Below are 18,210 nucleotides of genomic sequence, written 5' to 3' on the forward strand. Positions count from 1 at the left end.
ACGGAGTGCAGGGCTTTACAGACAGGGAAGAAAGCGGGGGAAAAAAGGAACAAGTCCCCCTTTCCACCCAACCTGTGGAAGAAGACAGAAGTTGGACCAGTTAACGGAAAGAGGGGATCAGTGGCAGTCAAAACTCTGGGTATGGGCCATGTCCAATATGGCGCCTGAGCCTCAGCTTAACAGTGGCTGAGCAAGGGCTCTGGACAGGTGATTAGAGGCAGCCATATGGCTGGGTACACATCAGTAATGCAGCTGTTGAGAGCTCTTAGCAAAGAAATGAGAAGGTTGGCGGGTAAGATGGCTTAGGGTAGAGGCGAGAAGGCTTAGGGTAGAAGCAAGTAGGCTGAGCTGAGGGGCCATGCAGCCAGCAGCCATGATGGCACAGTGGGCATCAACTGGGCATACCTGTGCCCAGGACCAGCTGTTCCATGTGGGAGGCCTGAGAAGTCAGGGAAATGAACCCCTGAAGAACCTAGATCATTTCCAGGGGAAGGGCCAGCGACAGAGGATGAAAGAATTCTGACTCGGGCTAGAGTTTCCCAAAAAAGATGAGTTTTTTTAGAGCTGGAAGTGGTCTAGAATTTCCAAGCTGAAGTTTTCTGCTATTGACAGAAACCCGAGGTCATGGGCTAAGTTAGATAAATAAAGCAAGTCATACTTTTGCACACTGGAGTCTGTGATTATAACTTTTATGCCCTTTGCACAAATATTTTTATTTCATCCTCAGGGGGAGGATATTACTGGTATTAATAAGCTCATTAATAAGCTCAGATAAGGAGAGCGTGATTTGGAGAGGTTTTAAAGGCCACAAAAGGCCACATAGATTGAAAGTTGAGGGAGATTTGAACTTGGGTTTGTCTAACTCCAAAACCACCGTGTCACCATTTGTCCAAGCCTGGCCTGTGGCAGAATCTATAGGGAGTCATTTAACATAAAGATGTTTCGGTTCCACCCCCAGACTGAAACAGAATCTCTGGGGTGGACCCCCAAATCTGCTTTTTTTACCATCTTCCCCAGAAATTCCGAGGTCCCTTAAAGGCTGAGAATCTCTGATCCCTGCTTTCCTGCTTCCCAGGAGGAACACGTTCAAGTCTTCTAGGGGGAGTGGGGCTTTGGGCCTCCTACCCTCTGCCATTGTCTATTAGGGCTGAAGGTGACTACAGCAGTGGGAAGCCAGTCATCCTTCCCCAAGATATTCCCAAGGGGCTGCCTTGACCCTAGCCAAATGCAGTGTGGTCTGCAGACCACAGGCATCAGGATGACCTGGGAGCTTTTTGGAAATGCAAATTCTCAGGCCACCCCAGCCCTACTGAATCAGAGTCTCTGAGGATGGGACCCAGGTGATGCTAATGCCTAGTTGGAGAAGTATTGCCTTAGAGGCAGGAGTATCTGGATGCTGATGGGCTTCCCAGTAACAGTGAAAATAATAAACTCTTTTCTGGCACATAGTGTGCACCAGGCATGGTTCCAAGGACTCAACACATTGCCTCCTCACAGCTCTAAGAGGTAGGACTATTTTTTTTTTTTAATACATTTATTTATTTATTTTTAATTTTTGGCTGCGTTGGGTCTTCGTTGCTGCGCACAGGCTTTCTCTAGCTGCGGTGAGCGGGGGCCACTCTTCGTTACGGTGTGCAGGCTTCTCATTGCAGTGGCTTCTCTTGTTGCAGAGCACGGGCTCTAGGTGCACGGGCTTCAGTAGCTGTGGCACGCGGGCTCAGTAGTTGTGGCACACGGGCTCAGTAGTCGTGGCGCACAGGCTTAGTTGTGCCGCGGCACGTGGGATCTTCCCGCACCAGAGATCGAACCCGTGTCCCTTCCATTGGCAGGCAGATTCTTAACCACTGTGCCACCAGGGAAGTCCCGAGGTAGGACTATTACTGTCCTTATTTTCAGATGAGGAAGCTCAGGCTCAGAGAGGACAGTGGCTTTTAAAAGGCACGTAGCTACTGAGTGGCAGGCCTGGGACTGGCCTGCAGGTGACCCTGAGTCATGCCCAAAGCCCTCAGGACCAGGGCCAGGAACTTGTTGCACAGACCTCTGTGCAGCCAACAGGCCCACAGAAGTTGGGGCTGAAACTGCTTTCCAGATGGGGGTCTTCTTAAAAGGCAATTTTTTCCTTAAAATCCTTCCGTGACTTAAAACCCGCCCAAGGCGCCGCATGGCTGGCCCTGCTATAGGCCCTAGCAGGTGGCCAGCCCTCTCTCACCTTGTTTCAACACCTCATTCATCAGCCCCAACCTCACGAGCTTTTTCTCAGTTCCTTCAGCTCCTTCCCAACTAGAGGCCTTTGTATGTGCTGCTCCTCCTTGTCTGGAATATTGTTTCCTCTTACTCTTCCTTCGTGTGGCCCACTCCTTAAAATTTCCCCTTCAATTTCATTGCTTCACTAGTCCTTCTAGGACCACCCACTGGAAGTAGATCTATTATTTTCTTTTCCCGAACCTTATTTCTTTCTTTGATAGCAGTGATAATAATTAATTGACTTCTTTATTTGTTATTGTCTCTACTGCTAGTTTGAGAGCCTATAAGGGGAACGACCATGTCTGGGTTATTCACTCTCACTCAGTTCCTGTCAGGCACACAGTAGGTGCTCAATATTCGTTGAAGGGGGGTGTTTCTTCTCCTCAGCCTAGTACAAATTACGACTAGGTTTAGCGTATGTGACAGAAACCCACCTTACTGTGGCTTAACCAGATCAAGGTTTTGTTTCTCTTACGGAATAAGTCGTCTGAGGTGGGCAGTGCAGGGCTAGTTCAGTGACTCCTTGATGCCCTGGGGACCCAGACCCCTCTGGCCTGTTCTGTTTTGCCGCTCTGCTACCATTTTGACCCCTAGTCTGTTGCCATCATATGACTGAATTCCAGGCAAAAAAAGGGTAAGGGTAAGGGGCAAAAAAATGTGAGCCAGCTGAGTTGGCCATCCATGAGCTTAAACTTACATCTTACTGGCTGGGACTGTGTCAGGTGGCCATGCCCAGCTGCAAGAGAGGCTGGGAAGTTGCTTTATAGCTGGACACATTACTGACCCCCCCAAAAATTGGAGTTCTGCTGGTAAGGAGGAAGGGGAGGATGGATATTGGGAAGGCAGCCAGCAGCGTCTGTTGCAGCTTCTCTGATGGGAGAGAGGATTTGAAGGGGCCTTTGAATCCATTTCTTTGCTCTAGCTCATCAAGTGACTGACTTTATCATAAAGCCATAGAACTTTCCAGATGAAAGGGTCCTTTGAAAGCTTCTAATCCAACCCTTTGCAGTTATAAAGACTGGGGGCCTCCGGATCATCTAACTTACGCAAGGCCCCACATGAACCTAATGGCTGAGAGAAGCCGGGGATTGTCCTCCTAGGACTGAGGGGTCCCCTCAGCAAGCCCAGGGCGGGTGATGGCTGGGGGTTTAAGCTTATCAAGTAAAAGCTCAAGACTTAGACATGCAAGTTTTGAAGATATTACAGAATAATCTCTTTTTCATAAAACTTGAACTTTTTCCCCCCCATTTCTTAGGTATATAATGCTAAACAAGAATTTTTTTTTCTGCATTCTGCTTGGTTTTTTTTTCCTCCCAACAAGCTGTCCTTTTTTGGTATGTTTTTTCATCCTTTTCACCAGTAAAATTTATGAGCATTTATTTAAAAGAAAAAAACATTGGAAAAACTGAAGAGAGAAAGAACGATTATACATATGGAAAGCTATAAAGAACCACAGTGAATGTGCTGTGGTTATTGCTTTCTTAAAAAAACAAACTAGGCAGGCAGTTTGGAATGTGAAAGAGTCCTGTGTGAGGGCAGGGCAGGCGGCAGAGGCCAAGGGTGATGCGCTAATGGCTGGGGTCCTGGGAGTCCCGTGAGGTGCTGTCCATTTCCCCCGTCCTCCTCCATCTCCCCTCTGACCACCCCATACAGGGCCAGAGAGAAAATGACTTTACTGAAAAATAAAATTAAAAATTAAAAAGCTTCTTTAGAAAAATAAGAAGGCCCAGTCAGCCACTTAGTACAAACTGAGGGAAAAAACAGTGAACATAGGGCCTGTCAGTGCTTGACAAACTGGTGAGGACATGTTCCTCTTGTGGGTGGTGGCGGGGGTGTGTGTCCTGAAGGACAACTCCAGCCTGTTCGCCTTCAGAGAGTCTCCTTCCCCCAGGATTCGGGACCATCCTTGGGAACGATGATACAAATCTATTCGTTCGCCTTGTCCCTCATTAACCTCTCTCCAGGGTCTGCACTCGGCCTCTTGCTCTCTCCTAACCAGCTTTACCAACTTCTGTGGCTCTCATCCACGCACCCACCAGCCCACCTCCCTCAATTCCCCAAAGCATAGCCAAGACCACTGGGTAACATCTCACAAAATTTTACTTGGGAATACAGAAGGGAAATGCAATGTAGAAAATAGAGCACTTAAATTGGATGCTGGAGATTGCTGGCATTGGGGTTGGTGGTTCATGTTCCTTCGTGAGGTAACCCCTACAGCCTTCATTCTCCTTGACCCTCTGCCTGCTCCCACATTGCTGGGGCAGCCCATCCTGCCCCCCAACTGTAGCAATGCACCCTCAAGTGCTCCCCAGCTCCTCTCCCAGGCTCAGGCAGAAGCAAACCTCCCCTTCCCCGTTTTTCCTTCCACACATGGGACATTCCTGCTTAGCTCTTCTCTCTTCTGCATCTCTGTTCTGAGACTTGGGCTCTGACTTGACTTTTCCTAAAGACCCACTGGAGTGCTGCTCCCTCCATGTGACTCTTCCTCCAAAGAAAAATTCTGCCTCCATTCTGGGACAAACACTTGCTAGCTACTTTAAAGCGACAGTTCCACAGCTTCAAAGCAAACAAATAGGCTCTGCTGGACACTCAGTTACGAAAGCAGAACTCAAGGAGGCTGCTGATGGGCCTCCACCTCCTTGTCTTCCACGTCACCCCACCCCCACCCCACAACCCCCTGCTGCAGCTTCAGCAGGATGTGGTCCCTCTCAACCTACACTGCCCTGGGAACACTCACCCACTGCAAACCCCAGGGCCCCTGGGCCCCTGTGGCTCTGTTCTGATCTTCCCACAAACCTGGCGAGCCTCTCTCCACCCTGCCCAGACCTGTCACCATAGCTGTGATTTGTTTGGGGGTAAAAATACAAATGTCCCAGAATCATAAAGTGTCACAGCTGGAAGGGACCATGGAGATCATTCTGACCAACTCCCTCCCTTCATAGATGAGGAAACTGAGGTCCAGGGATGTATAGGGACCTGCCCCAAATCATATGCTGGGTTTGTGGCAGTCTACTTTTACAAGGCATTCCTCTCCCATTTTGCTCTCTTCTGAAGTTAGACAATGTCTGTGTGAGGTGGGTACTTTTTTCTTTCTTTTTCTTTTCTTAAAAATTTTTTATTGGAGTATAGTTGATTTACAATGTTGTGTTAGTTTCAGGTGTATAACAAAGTGAATCAGTTATACATATACATATCTCCACTCTTTTTTAGATTCTTTTCCCATATAGGCCATTACAGAGTATTGGGTAGAGTTCCCTGTGCGATACAGTAGGTTCTTATTAGTTATCTGTTTTATAGCTGGGTACTTTTTTCAGTCACATGTGACAGAAAACCTACTTGAAAAAGCTTGAGGGAAAAAAAAGTAGAATTTGTTGGCTCATCCCTAGAGCTGGGGTGGGGGCGGGGCGGCTAGGTCCACCTGAATCGCATGGCCTCAGAGTTGGGAAGGGTGGACCCTCAGGGAAAAAGGAGATGCTGTTATCAGAAGGAGGAGGTTACTGGGTGGGGCAAATGAGAGATGTCCTTTACAGCCCACCACTTAACTGCCTCAAATTCCCATATAGACTTCTTTTCCCACATGCACACTTTACCACGTACAGCCTTAAACACACTTGCCAAAGGGGGATAGCTGAAATCTCATCCATCTACTTCATCCAGCCATTCTGACTGCACCCGTTTGTGCTCTCTTCAAAGATCTCCCTTGCCCACTGTCCCCGTTTGATCTCTAATATGGACATGGGGGACTGCCTCTCCTCATGCCGCTTTAACAATCCATTTTCTAGGTTTTGGTTTGGGGGGTCTCTAAGCATTGTCTTAGAGCTTCTGTTGACCATACTTGGGCATTCTCTGGCAACAGGGCTGCCATGGATAGTTGCCCAGTTTGTGCACTGCACAGAGGTATTCTGCTGAGGACAAGGGATGATGTCTGTCCAGAGCGGGAGGGGTGCCTTTCTCCATTTCACATAAAGGCTCCCCTGGGCTAAAATTTATTGTCTTCTGACAATACAAGTACTTTAAATGCTTAGTAAGTCCATCAGAATGCTTTTTACAGCAACAACAGAAATCCCAATTAATGAAAAGAAAATGAATATTCTTTCATGTTATATAGTCCGAAGGTGGGGCAACAGACTTGACAATATTCGAGAAAGGTACCTCCTTCTCAAGAGTGGGGAAACGTTTTCTAGAAGCTTCCTCACTGGCCTCCCCTCACATGTCATTGACAAAACTGTGTCACGTGCCCACCTCTAAACCAATCACTTGCAAAAGAGAATGAGATTCCTTGAAGATTGTCTTAGACCAATCTTAGAATTTATCCCTAAGCTGGGAATGGGGTGACTTTCCTGAGGGGTGACACCTGCATACAATCTGGGTTTGCTCAGCCAGCAGGAAGGAGGAGGGGATGCTGAATGCTTGTCCGTGTGGAAACAGCAGGTCTCCGTCTATTTGCACTCAGGCACTTACCCAGTGACTTGTCCTTGAATCTAGATGCCGGCCTGGTGGTTTCTTTCTCATGCTAATAGGTCTTGGTGCTCTGCCTGTTCCCCCAGCTTTCAGCCCAATGGCCCTCATCCTTTGCCCTTGCTCTGGACCGATGTGAAACATGCCCATGGGTAGAGAGGCAGAGTTGTGGCCCTCTGCCCCAGGTTCCAGTCTAGCAAATCGGTCTTTACCAAAAGGCAATTTTCAGCTTATTGAGGTGCTTTGGAGGGACCCCAGGAATTAGGCTTAATTTCCACCTGAGACCCACATTCCTCTGCCACTGTGCTTTCAGCTTCCTGCCAGTGCTGGCCCTAATTTCATCTTGCAGCATTGAATTAATCTTTTCCAACCTTGCAAGAAAATAGATTATATGACTCTTGGACAACTTAGATTGCTGGCTGGAGGCAGCAAGAGGCCCCTTGGCGAGGCAGTGCCTTCCCCCCACCCCTTTTCCAATGGTCTTGTCTTTTCTGGAAGAAATTCACAAAAGGCCAAGAGTTAGCCAACACACCCTTCAACATGTGTAGTGTGCGTGAAACATTAAAAATTATAGGACCGCTTTCGACTTAGAAATAGAAAAAGAAATATGGTTTTCATAATGCAAACTAAAGAAAGGCTCTACAAAACTTTCTTTCCTAGTGGGGAACAGATTAGAGCAGCTCGAGGGGCTTCCTTGGTGGTGCAGTGGTTGAGAGCCCGCCTGCCAATGCAGGAGACACGGGTTCGAGCCCTGGTCTGGGAAGATCCCACATGCCGCGGAGCAGCTAGGCCTGGGCGCCACAGCTACTGAGCCTGCGCTCTAGAGCCCACGAGCCACAGCTACTGAAGCCCGTGCGCCTAGAGCCTGTGCTCCGCAACAAGAGAAGCCACCACAATGAGAAGCCCGCGCACCACAACAAAGAGTAGCCCCTGATCCCCACAACTAGAGAAAGCCTGTGCGGAGCAATGAAGACCCAACACAGCCAAAAATAAGTAAATAAATAAATAATAAAATTTAAAAAAAGAACAGCTCGAGAGCACTGCAGGGCACTAAGAGATGAGGGGGACTATGAGGGATGGGTGAGACCTGGTTCCTGGTCTCAGGAAATGTCTAGTCTCATTGGGGAGACAGAAATAACACTCTAGGGACAATTAAGGAGAAATAAATATCAGTTTGTGCTCAAGAACCAAGCAGTGTGATAAACACCACTTCCCTTCCATCCCTGGCAAAATCCAGCCATTAAGACCCAGATCAAGTTTCACTTTCTTGGTAAAGTCTTCCCTGGACACTCTTGGATGGGCCCATAGTTCTGAGTCCATACCCCTACTGGTACTTTTCACTTCGCATCACAGGAAATGCACTGCTCAGGTCTCCTACAGCAAGGAGAGCAGCCCAGTGAGTGTCTTGTATGTTTAATCCTGTCTTGGTGACAGCTTCTTGGAGACCTGTTAGAGAACCAACATGTTGGTTAATTACTTCTGTCTTTCCCACTAGACTGTGAGCTCTCTCAGCTCCCTGACAAGTCAGTGGGGAGGGTCACCGTGGTATGATGTGGCCACACTTCCCACGGGCTGTTCCCAGCTGGTGAATGAGCACAGTGCGGCACTAGTACCAGCATTCCTATAGGACGTAGGGCTCCCTGAACTGCAGTGTTGGCTCCAAGATTCAGAACTGCACTGCTGCCTGAGTTCCTCCTGCCCAATCCTCTCCCAGGTGTCAGACCTGCAACGAGGTGGAGGCTCTTCTCTCTCCCCTTTATCCTTCATGGATGTGTCTCCCCATGAATCTCTTGCATGCTTAATCCTGTCTTGTTGACCCACAGCTTCTTGGAAAACCTGAGAGGACACAAGTTAGTTGGATACTTCTGTCTTCCCCGTTAGACTGAGTTCTGTGAGATCAGGGACCCACCCGTCTGCTTCGGGCATCATCTCAGGGTGGAGCACAGGACCTGGCCCAGAGGATGAATGAGCAAAGAGATGAACATTCGGAGAAGGGGCAGGTAGGTGAGAGAGAAAGAAGCCAGAGGAAGCCTCAGGGAGGTGGTAAGCCTTGCCTGGGGTCTGGAGGGCAGGAAAGGCTGCCAGAGTAGAAAGGAACAGTCTTCATGGAGGTTCAACATCTGTTGAGGATGGATTCAGTGTTTTATCATCTTCCCAGAGCTATGCTCAGGAGAGAGTTGTGGGTAAATGTAATGGGGTCACTCTGCCTTGGCATAGGAAGGTTGGCCCGTAGGAGGTGGGCTGGGGAGGCAGAGGGAACAGATGGAAACCAGAAAGGGCCACCTTGGTTGTTGGCAGTGCCCAAGCCTGAGGCCCTGACACAGAGCAGGGCCCCCAGATGCTGCTGGGGAACCACTGGGGCCCCTGTGGATTAGGGCGGATTTGTGTTAGATGTCTCTGCAATGAGGTCAGCATCCAGAGCCAGAGCAATTCCCCTTTGTGAATTCCAGTTTCTCCTATACAATGTGCAGTCCCAACAGGGTTCTGGCCCTGGTTCCCACCACCTCACTTTCTACTCAGAGGACATCTGGTTGCAGTTCCCATCAAGGGCAACCCTTGATCCCAGAGCCCTAGAGCAGTGGGGGTGGAGGGAAGCTTCTGCTTCTGTGCTGTGGCCTGATTCCCACAAGGCCACCGAGACTGGTAAGAGTGGGGCCGGGAAGTTTCCTTCATGGGGTTGTACCCTAAAGGTCAGGCGGCCCTGGACAAAGCCTGTGTGGTGAGGAGCCAGCAAATCTGGGAGCTGGCTGGGGTCCCAGAGGGTCCCATCTTGCTCTCTCATAGGAACAAAAGAGCTGGTGCTTAGGGACGTGGGAGAAGAGGACACCTCACGTGAGGCTGCAGCTGGTGTGGCTGCTCCGGAGTCCTGGCTCCTTCTCCATTGCCGGGTCAGTAAACAGGACCATAGGGTCGGTGGGCTGCAGGGCTCTGGGCAATCAGGGTTCCAGCTGGGAGGCCTCAAGCCCTAGCTGACCCTCAGGCCCAGGATGGCCCCTCATGGCCAGGGCTTGAGGCCTGGCTTATCTCTCCAGCTGTCCTGTTCCCTGCCACTTTATCAGGGAGGGTGGGTAGGTGTCAGAGCTCGGAACTCCCACCTCTCCCTCCCCGTGGGATAGAGCCCAGGTGCAAGTAGAAGGACAACTCTTGGGCACAGCCAGGAGACCTCTGTCCTGGGAGAGTTTAAAAGGCCCCAGGACCTTCTCCGCCTCAATTGACCTTCCCAACTGGCTGCAGCATGCAGGGGCTGCTGATTTTGAGTGTGCTGCTGGGGGCTGTCCTTGGCAAAGAGGACTTTGTGGGGTAGGAGCACGGAGAGGAGGGGGTGCTCAGAGGGGAGATAGGGAGGACTCAGCCCCCAGCCAGCATCTGGAGGAGATGGACAGACAGACACATGGGAAGATGGTCAGAGAGGAGCAGACTAGCGCATCCTGGAAGGCAGGCTGACCGGGGACCAGGACTGAGAAGGGGTCAGGTCTCTCAGGACAGCCTCTTGAGCCCTGGAGAATATCTGAGCTCTGAGGAGGACTTTTCAGAAGAGGAGGCAGGAGGAGGCCTAGCTAGCTTTAGAGAGAAAGGGTCTTAAGCTGGGATGGGGACAGCAGCAGTGTCCAGAAGGTTCCAAGGAGCCCAGGCCTCCCATTGCTAGGATCCCTTGTGCTTCCCCTGCTCAGCCCAGAGGACCCGGGCCCAGCCACCCTCCTCCCACCTGGGGAGCACACATGGCCAGTAGGAGCTGCTCAGGCCCTCAGTCTCCCCTCCTGCTCTGCCCAGGCACCAGGTGCTCCGAATCTCTGTGGCCGATGAAGCCCAGGTGCAGACGGTGAAGGAGCTGGAGGACCTGGAGCACCTACAGGTTAGAGGATGTGGGAGCTGCCCTGAGGCCCCAGGGTACGTCTCAGGGCAGATGGGCTCGCCTCAGACCCCCGCCTACCTGGGGCCAAATGGGGCCTGGGCTCTCTATCCCCAGCCACCCAGGAGGGAGCCATGGGACTGATCCCTGTTAGGAAGTGACTTAAACCTCCCAGTGCCTGAATCTTGCTGCCTTTGAGCGTCTGAGCAAAAGGGACCCCCACACTGCCCCAACTTCTAGTTCTTCTCTCTCCCTTGCTGCCTCAAAGCCTCTCCACTCTGCTTCCTGGGCCATTTCCCTGACCAAACTGGACTTTGTCCAGCACCCAGGGATTCCCTTCATCCTCTTCCCCTAACAGCCATGCCCCATCCCCAATTATCTGGGAAATTCTGGTGCCAACACCCCCTCCCAGGCAGGCCCTTTCCCAGCCCGCTGTGACCGTGGCTCTTGTCCTCCACAGCTGGACTTTTGGAGGGGCCCTGCCCAGCCAGGCTCCCCCATCGACATCCGAGTGCCCTTCCCCAGCATCCAGGCTGTCAAAGTCTTCCTGGAAGCCCGTGACATCAGATACACAGTCATGATAGAGGACGTGCAGTCGCTGCTGGACGAGGAGCAGGAGCAGATGTTCGCCTCCCAGAGCTGGGCCCGCAGCACTAACACCTTTAACTATGCCACCTACCACACCCTGCAGGAGGTGAGGGACCCCGGGGGCCGCCCTCCACAAGCACCGAGCTCTTCCTCAGACAGGCAGAACACGCCAGAGCCAGCCTGAGCGTGCGTGACATCTGCTCTGTCACCGTGTGGCCTCGAGGCTCTGGGTCGTGGCTCCTCCGCATTCAGGGCTCACAGCAGGCTCGCTAACAGAGCTGCTAAGGGAGGCATCCAGGTGCCCGGAAGCCATGAAGGCAGCCTTCCCTCCTCTGCCTCCTCAGATCTATGACTTCATGGACTTGCTGGCGGCCGAGCACCCACAGCTTGTCAGCAAGCTCCAGATCGGCAGCAGCTACGAAGGCCGTCCCATCTACGTGCTGAAGGTAATGGGCACCTGAAAGTGGATGTACGTGAGCACATCTGCAAGACTGGGCACCCACATCTGTGCGTAGGCACCCATGGGTGAGCCCAGGGTTACAGGGAACACACTGTTATATGGACTCCCTGTGTAGCATAGGTGTGTGCATACCAGTACACACACAATTTAAACTTTTAGGTGACGCAAGTGTTTCCAATTAAGTGTCACATTGTGGAAAGTATCCCAGAGTCTGGTAGTCCAGATAAAATGTTTTGTTTGTGACCTCCGACATAGAACTATGTATGGGCATTGGAACATGGTGGGGCCAGAAAGTCTGGCTGAGTCATATTTGCGCCAAGCTTGAGCTGAGGGCAGGAGGCAAAGCTCTGCAGGATCCCGGTCCAGACCCACTCCCACATCCCACCTGAGTGATGGTCCCACAAACAGAGCCTCAACCTGAGATACCAGAGAGCAGACAGCCTCTGGGTTGGGGTGCACTCCCCTTCAAGGAGGTGAGACAGGGCCCCAGCTGAACTATTTCCTGCTCTTCTCATCCAGTTCAGCACCGGGGGGAACAACCGTCCAGCCGTCTGGATTGACACGGGCATCCATTCTCGGGAGTGGGTCACCCAGGCCAGTGGGGTCTGGTTTGCAAAGAAGGTAAGCCTGCGGAGGTGAGGGTGCTCTCGCCTGGTAGGGCATTGGTATCCAAGGCCCATAGAAACCCTGGCTCCTGCTTCCATCCAGAAGCAATGACCACAGAGGGAGGTCGAGGGCAGGCATCCATTGCTTTAGCATGGCAGATTCCTGGCCTGGCCCGCTCTGCCCCTCTGCTCCCTAACCTCCACCAGATCACACAAGACTATGGCCAGGACCCGACTTTGACTGCCATTCTGGACAACATGGACATATTCTTGGAGATCGTCACCAACCCTGATGGTTTTGCCTTCACCCACAGCAAGGTACAGGCCTTCTCCTCTTCTTGGGGAAAGCAGGGTGGGCCTCTGTCCTCTGAGCCCCACAAGCTACTCACCCCTAATCTCAACCCCCAGAAGTTGAGAGAGGGACAAACAGACCTGTCCTCCTAGACTAGGGGTTCTTGACCTTGGCATTCTTGACATTTGGGGCAGATAATTCTTTGTGTGTTGGGGGCTGTCCTGCGCAAGCAGCATCCTGACCGACTCAAGCCCCCAGATGAGACAACTGAAAACATCTTCAGATATTGCCAAATGTCCAGGTTGTGGGGGACAGAATTTTCCCAGTGGAGACACACTGCCCAGACCTTCTTCCCTGGTTCTACTTTATGTCTATGGGACAGCATGCTACCAATCAATTTTGTAAGGGGCTGCGGGCGGGGGGTGGGGGGAGCGGTTGCCACATGCCTTCCTCTTTCTGCCAGTAGAACCCTCTGGCCAAATGCCATCCATTGTCTCTTCCATTTTCCTTCAGCCAAGAGCCCCCTTTGCAGACCTTCCTCCCTGACAACCAGTTGAAAGTGGTTTCTGATTCCATACCGTGTCCACACCCAGGATCCGGATTGGGGCTCTGTGTTGATTGTGGCCTCTGTCAGGTGGCTGATCACTTTTCCTTTCTCAGAATCGATTGTGGCGCAAGACTCGATCCCTGACGTCGGGCTCCACCTGCATTGGGGTGGACCCCAACAGGAACTGGGACGCTGGCTTTGGGAGTAAGGCCCAGTGTGGTTTGGGGAGCAGGGATGGGACGCCCCAGAATGGCTTCTTACTGTCCTTTGTCCTGTCACCCCCCAACCCTCTCCTGCCGCAGCAGTGGGGGCATGTGGGTAATGTTGGCCTCTCCTCCAAGTTGCACAGTGAGGAAGGTGGCCCTCTGAGATCTGCTTGTCCCTTTCCTGTAAAGTTGTCCCCAATGGAACTGAGGTCTGAAGCCAATCTATGGGTTTTCTAGAGTAACTTCAGCTCCTTCCCTCTGTGGTCACTTCACTGCAGGAACTGGTGTCGCTTGAGGAGCCCTTCTTACCTCTCTGGGCATGTCCGTCAGCTTTGTCCAAGTTTGGCTGGGGAAGGAGGCAGGACCCCCAGCTTATAAAAGGCTTCTGCCCTTTCCTTATCCGGGGTGGGGGTGAGCCCTCCTGCATCTCAACTCATGCAAAGACCAGAAGCCATGGAAGCCACACTGTTTGGGTGTAAGGAATGCCAACTCTCCTCTCCCACAGAGGCGGGAGCCAGCAGCAACCCCTGCTCGGAGACTTACCGTGGCAAGTTTGCCAATTCCGAAGTGGAGGTCAAGTCCATCGTGGACTTTGTGAAAGACCACAGGAACATCAAGGCCTTCATCTCCATCCACAGCTACTCCCAGCTCCTCTTGTATCCCTTTGGCTACAAAAAAGAATCACCTGCAGACAAGGATGAGCTGGTATGTGCTGATCCCTGCTTGCCTCTCATCCCAGAGGCAGCTTTGGGCAGGCCTGGGTTTTTATCCATCAAACCTGCTTAAGGCACGAGGCCCTACACTGTGCCTAGCACCCCCTTCTCCCATGGACCCCTGATGGCTTGAGAAGACCAGCAGGGCAGACAAGCCTTTCTGTCTGGTAAGCTGAGGCACAGAGTGGCTGAGTCACTTCTGTCACATGACAGAGGAAGGGGGTAGGGGTGGACTTTGAGCTTGTACCACAAGTTTAAACTTGGAGCTGCATGGTGACCAAAGGGCAGTGAAGTACCAGCCAGACATCCCACAAGGTCACATACTGCTGAGTTCCCGGGGCTGACCCTGCAGGGCCCAACAGGTTCCATGCTCTCTGCTGGGGGCCGGCTTCTGCCCCTGGGTCATCCTGCCAGCCCCCAGGATACCCTGGCCCTGCGGTTCTGGGGGTCTGGCATTGCTGGCCATGACAAGCAGTCTTGCTTGGCGTTTTCTCCAGGATCAGGTGGCTAGGTCTGCTGTTGAGGCCCTGACCTCTCTGTATGGGACCAAGTTCAAGTATGGCAGCATCATCACAACAATTTGTAAGTAGGTGCATTGTCTCTGTGGGTGGTCTGGGAGGAAGCTCAGCTGGCTTTCCCCGCCAGAGGGAGTGTCCCTCCTGGAGGAGGTAGCCAAGGGTTCCCCAACCTGGGAGCATGGGCGAGGAGAACAGCCCTGGCCATGCCTGACTACTGCTGGCTTGGTGGGCAGCGGGGCCCTTTCCTCATGTGAACTCTGCCTTCCTCGATACCTTCAGACAAACCCTTCAGTTCCTCTGAGAACTCTTATCTTGGGGTTAAGTTCAGCTTCATGCATGGAGGGGGTAGAGAGTTCTGCTAGCCTTTGTATTGTAGATCCCTAAGAAATTCAACTTAAAAAATACCCTTCCTCCAACGCCCTTCAGTTAGAGAATATATCCTATCTTTTCCCAGCTTACTTATCCATGCAATGCCCCTGAGAGGAGGACTGCTACATCAACATGGAATTAAGTCAACAAATGTTTACTGAACACCTAGGATACACCAGGCCTTGTTTTGTGTGCTTGGGATACAGTTGGGAATAAAAATAAGCAAAGATCAGGAAACCTCCATTCTAGCCAGCCATGACAATAAACATGAATAAGGAAATGATACGATGTGTTAGGTGATAAGTGCTGGGAGAAAAAGAACTACTAGGACAGGGTGAGGGAACTCAGGAGTACTGGGGGTGGAAGCAGGGCAGGTGGACTGAAGCGTAGGCCTCATTGAGAGAGTGAAATTTGGGCAAGTGTTGAAGGAAAGGAGGGATGGAGCTAAGAGGCTATTTGAGGAAGAGCCTTCCAGGCAGAGGAATCTTCTAGAACAAAGGCCCTCCCGTGTGCCCTGACTTGGCGTGTGTGGGAACGGCAGGAAGAGCACAGAGACCCAGTGGCTGCAGCAGAGACAGGTGGCGGGGATGGCGGTGGGGGGCGGCGTGAGGTTGCGGGGTTCAGATCCCATTGAGCCCTGAAGAGACACAGCCAGCTTGTGGCTGACAGGAGGTGAGAGTACTGAAGGAGCAGGGGACAGGGACACACCTCAGACTTCCTGCCCCGAGTGCCCAGTTCTGGGGGGTGAGTGAGTCACAGTCTCACCTGGGGCTGGCCTTACTTTTGGACTCCAGGCCTTCTTTGGAAACTGTTTTAACCCTGAGTCAAAAGGTTTTTGGCTTTGTTCAATATTGTGGAGTTAAATTCTGATATGCAGCCACCTCCCTCTCCCCTGAGCGATCCTGCAGCAGCTTTGATACCTACTGCAAATCTGTCTGCAAAAGACAGACAAGGGGCTTTTGCTTTGACTCTGACCCTTGCACTTTCCCCCTGTAGACCAGCATCCGGGGGACAGTCCTGGTTACCCAAGTGGGCAACTCTGGTATATTTGGGGGCTTGACCCAAGTGGCTGTTAGATGGAGGCGGCTTTCAAAATCTTGGGAGCTTCCTTGCATGACCCAGTGAGAGGAGAACCATTGCTGGTCCACTTCTCTGGGCCTCTTGGACTAAGACCCTTCAGGGGAGCTTCTTGGGAGGAAGCCAGGCTGCTTGGTCAACAGTAGGAACTTAGCAGATGCTGACTCCAGTCAACACTGCACGAGGCTCTGGGCTTTGGACCATTAGCCCAGCCCATGCAAATGTTTTCAAGTGAGTTACCTTTGTTCTGCCGGTTCTGCTCCTGCCCCAGACCAAGCCAGTGGAGGCACCATTGACTGGACCTACAACCAGGGCATCAAGTACTCCTTCACCTTGGAGCTCCGGGACACCGGGCGCTATGGCTTCCTGCTGCCGGCCTCCCAGATCGTCCCCACGGCCCAGGAGACATGGCTGGCACTTCTGACCATCATGGAGCACACGCTGAATCACCCCTACTGACCCGGCCCTTCAGCGCTGTCTTCCTCCTCCTCTCCGGCCCCACCCAGGCAGCCAAATAAAGTTTGAGTGTACATGGACCAGAATGGGGCTCATGTGTGGGAATGCATGTGGCATGTCTGCCTTTTCAAGCTGTGGCAGAAGTGATTTAGTTCCTGCAGGTCTCACTGGAAACGTGTGGGTAGTTGGACTAGATGACCCTTAAACTCCCCTGCATTCCAAGGTCCTGTGAAGTTGTATCCAAGTGGCGTCTGTTTTAATTAGACCACCCTGAGCTCAGCTCGTCAGTGGGGTGATTTGTTCATACCTTAGGAGCAAGCAGCAGCCACAGCTGCTAACCAAATGCCCGGCACCCCGCAGTGGTGAGGAATTCAGCTTGTACAATAGTGTAGCTGGTTGGATCCATTCATCTACAAAGGCAATAACCCTGAGTAAGAACTAGAATAATCCTGGTGGCCAGTCTTGTCCCAAATCAATGTTGCAGCCAGGCAAAGCAAATTTCTAAAGAGCAAAATATGGTCTCCCACTCCTAATTAAATTGGAAGAAAACAATTGGGTTAAATGGAATCATTTACTGAATATAAAGAACAAACACCAATCCCAGGGCATTTTATTAATTGAATTGTATCAGGAAGACTTTGCCTTTAGAGACAGAAGTAGTTTACTTCTCACTGCCCCATCCTTTCTAGCATCTCCTGCTACGTTGTCTCCTCTTTCACTCACCACCACTCATTATCGTTAGCAAAATTTCTCAAACATAAGGCTCTCCTCTCCTTCCCCATACCCTCCACAGCTCCTAGAATTTGGCTTCCCTCCCTTGGCTTGGTGATTCTGGTGGCTGTGATATCACACTTAGTGGCTAGCACCACAGCACATAGCATATATCTCAACTTTTTTTCAAAGCAAGAATCTACATTCCGTTTCTTCCAAATCTCTTAAGGTGTGACTGTCAAGCATGGGGTTCCTCCCACTGAAGTTGCTGGGAAGTGGATGCGGGGTGGCTTGGTAGCTTCCCAAATAGGGGGGCTGGGGTAAGGATGGCAGCCTCTCCCTGTACCAGCCAGATGAAGTATCACAATGCATCCAACTCCACTGACTTAAAATCTGTGTCTTTTTCACATAAAATAGCCTGAAGATCAAACGCTTTTTTCTTTTCTTTTCTTTTTTTAAGGGCCCACTGGGGAATTTTCATCTTGGAGGTTTTTTATAATTTTTAATTTTCTAAAATTGAGGTATAGTTGATTTACAGTATATATTAGTTTCACATATACAGCATAGTGATTCAAAATTTTTATACATTATACTCCATTCATTTTTTTATTTTAATTTTTTTTTGCTACCATTCTAAAAAACAAAAAGAATGAGGTTGACTATACATATAGTACACATAAAGTTATACATATATAAGTTTATGACGCAAGGTTAAATGGTGTTTCAGTCTTTACAGAAGGATGATCTAAAGATTTTATGACACTTCCTTCAAGTTATCTTTTAGGAACCATTTCCCTTCAATTTATGTAGATAAGCTGAAACCCACTGTAATGGCTCAGTTTGGGCAAGTAAAAAAAAACAAAACTGATCTTACTGTTTAATAAAGACTGATAAGTGAAAAAATATTAAGTTAGCAAGACAATATATCATTTTACAAAATTGGATTACTTAGGCTTCAAGGGTAGAATTGCTTAATTTAAAATAAACTGTACTCCCTGATAGCAGAGACCACTTGATTTGGCATTCAATCTCCAAAACCATCAACAGTACTTGACATACAGATACCCAATAAATATTTGTTGAATGAATGTTCTCCACATATACTAGAGAACTTAT

At 50.7% G+C, this 18,210-nt stretch overlaps 1 protein-coding gene across 2 annotated transcripts; it reads left to right on the forward strand.

Annotated features, from left to right (window-relative positions):
- Window positions 1-8,663: 8,663 nt before the first annotated feature.
- On the forward strand, window positions 8,664-16,386 carry CPA1 (carboxypeptidase A1). Of its 2 annotated transcripts, XM_068550100.1 has the most exons (11): window positions 8,664-8,702; window positions 9,487-9,590; window positions 10,474-10,555; window positions 11,013-11,246; window positions 11,485-11,586; window positions 12,120-12,221; window positions 12,413-12,523; window positions 13,158-13,248; window positions 13,756-13,955; window positions 14,461-14,545; window positions 16,199-16,386. In XM_068550100.1, exons 1-11 carry the CDS (start codon window positions 8,664-8,666, stop codon window positions 16,384-16,386), a joined length of 1,338 nt encoding a protein of 445 aa, XP_068406201.1. The 2 variants fall into 2 exon arrangements, with proteins under 2 accessions (XP_068406201.1, XP_068406202.1); XM_068550101.1 differs by lacking the exons at window positions 8,664-8,702; window positions 9,487-9,590 and adding an exon at window positions 9,938-10,002.
- The last annotated feature ends 1,824 nt before the right edge of the window (window positions 16,387-18,210 follow it).

This window comes from Eschrichtius robustus, chromosome 8, assembly GCF_028021215.1.
Source record: "Eschrichtius robustus isolate mEscRob2 chromosome 8, mEscRob2.pri, whole genome shotgun sequence".
Lineage (NCBI taxonomy): Eukaryota > Metazoa > Chordata > Mammalia > Artiodactyla > Eschrichtiidae > Eschrichtius > Eschrichtius robustus.

Bases quoted from the DNA above. Each gene is read 5' to 3' on its own strand.
- CPA1 (XM_068550100.1), top strand. From the start codon at position 8,664: ATGAATGAGCAAAGAGATGAACATTCGGAGAAGGGGCAG. The intron at 10,556-11,012 runs GTTAGAGGATGT...TGTCCTCCACAG, and splicing joins AGGACCTGGAGCACCTACAG to CTGGACTTTTGGAGGGGCCC. The intron at 13,956-14,460 runs GTATGTGCTGAT...CGTTTTCTCCAG, and splicing joins CTGCAGACAAGGATGAGCTG to GATCAGGTGGCTAGGTCTGC.